Source organism: Myotis davidii, unplaced genomic scaffold, assembly GCF_000327345.1.
Source record: "Myotis davidii unplaced genomic scaffold, ASM32734v1 scaffold937, whole genome shotgun sequence".
NCBI lineage: Eukaryota > Metazoa > Chordata > Mammalia > Chiroptera > Vespertilionidae > Myotis > Myotis davidii.
Window position 1 is genome coordinate 1,389,402 of NW_006288252.1, and position 201 is coordinate 1,389,602.

The following is a 201-nucleotide window of genomic DNA, read 5'->3' on the forward strand; positions in this document are numbered from 1 at the left end:
GGCGAGGCGGAGCCCGGCTGTCCCTCTGCAGGTGTCAGTGACACCGGCGAGCCCCCAAGACAAGGAGCTGGGCCTGTGCTCTACTGGGGGCTCCGTACCTGGGCACAGCTGCATGGCCTGCTGGGGGCCTCAGGCTCTGCGGGAGGGGGAGGCTGAGGGCGGGCCAGGCGTCCAGCTGCACCTGCAGGAGAAGAGGGGTCA

General features: G+C 70.6%; 2 protein-coding genes across 2 annotated transcripts in view; both read right to left on the minus strand.

The window, feature by feature from the left end:
* Nucleotides 1–114, minus strand: part of MSANTD1 (Myb/SANT-like DNA-binding domain containing 1) — an 11,049-nt gene extending 10,935 nt beyond the window's left edge. The window contains exon 1 of the mRNA XM_015561564.1: nucleotides 99–114. Within this exon, the coding sequence (XP_015417050.1) occupies nucleotides 99–114 (16 nt within the window). The remainder of the gene's footprint in view (nucleotides 1–98) is intronic.
* The window catches only part of HTT (huntingtin), a 105,532-nt gene that overhangs the window by 957 nt on the left and 104,374 nt on the right, over nucleotides 1–201 (minus strand). The window lies entirely within an intron of this gene.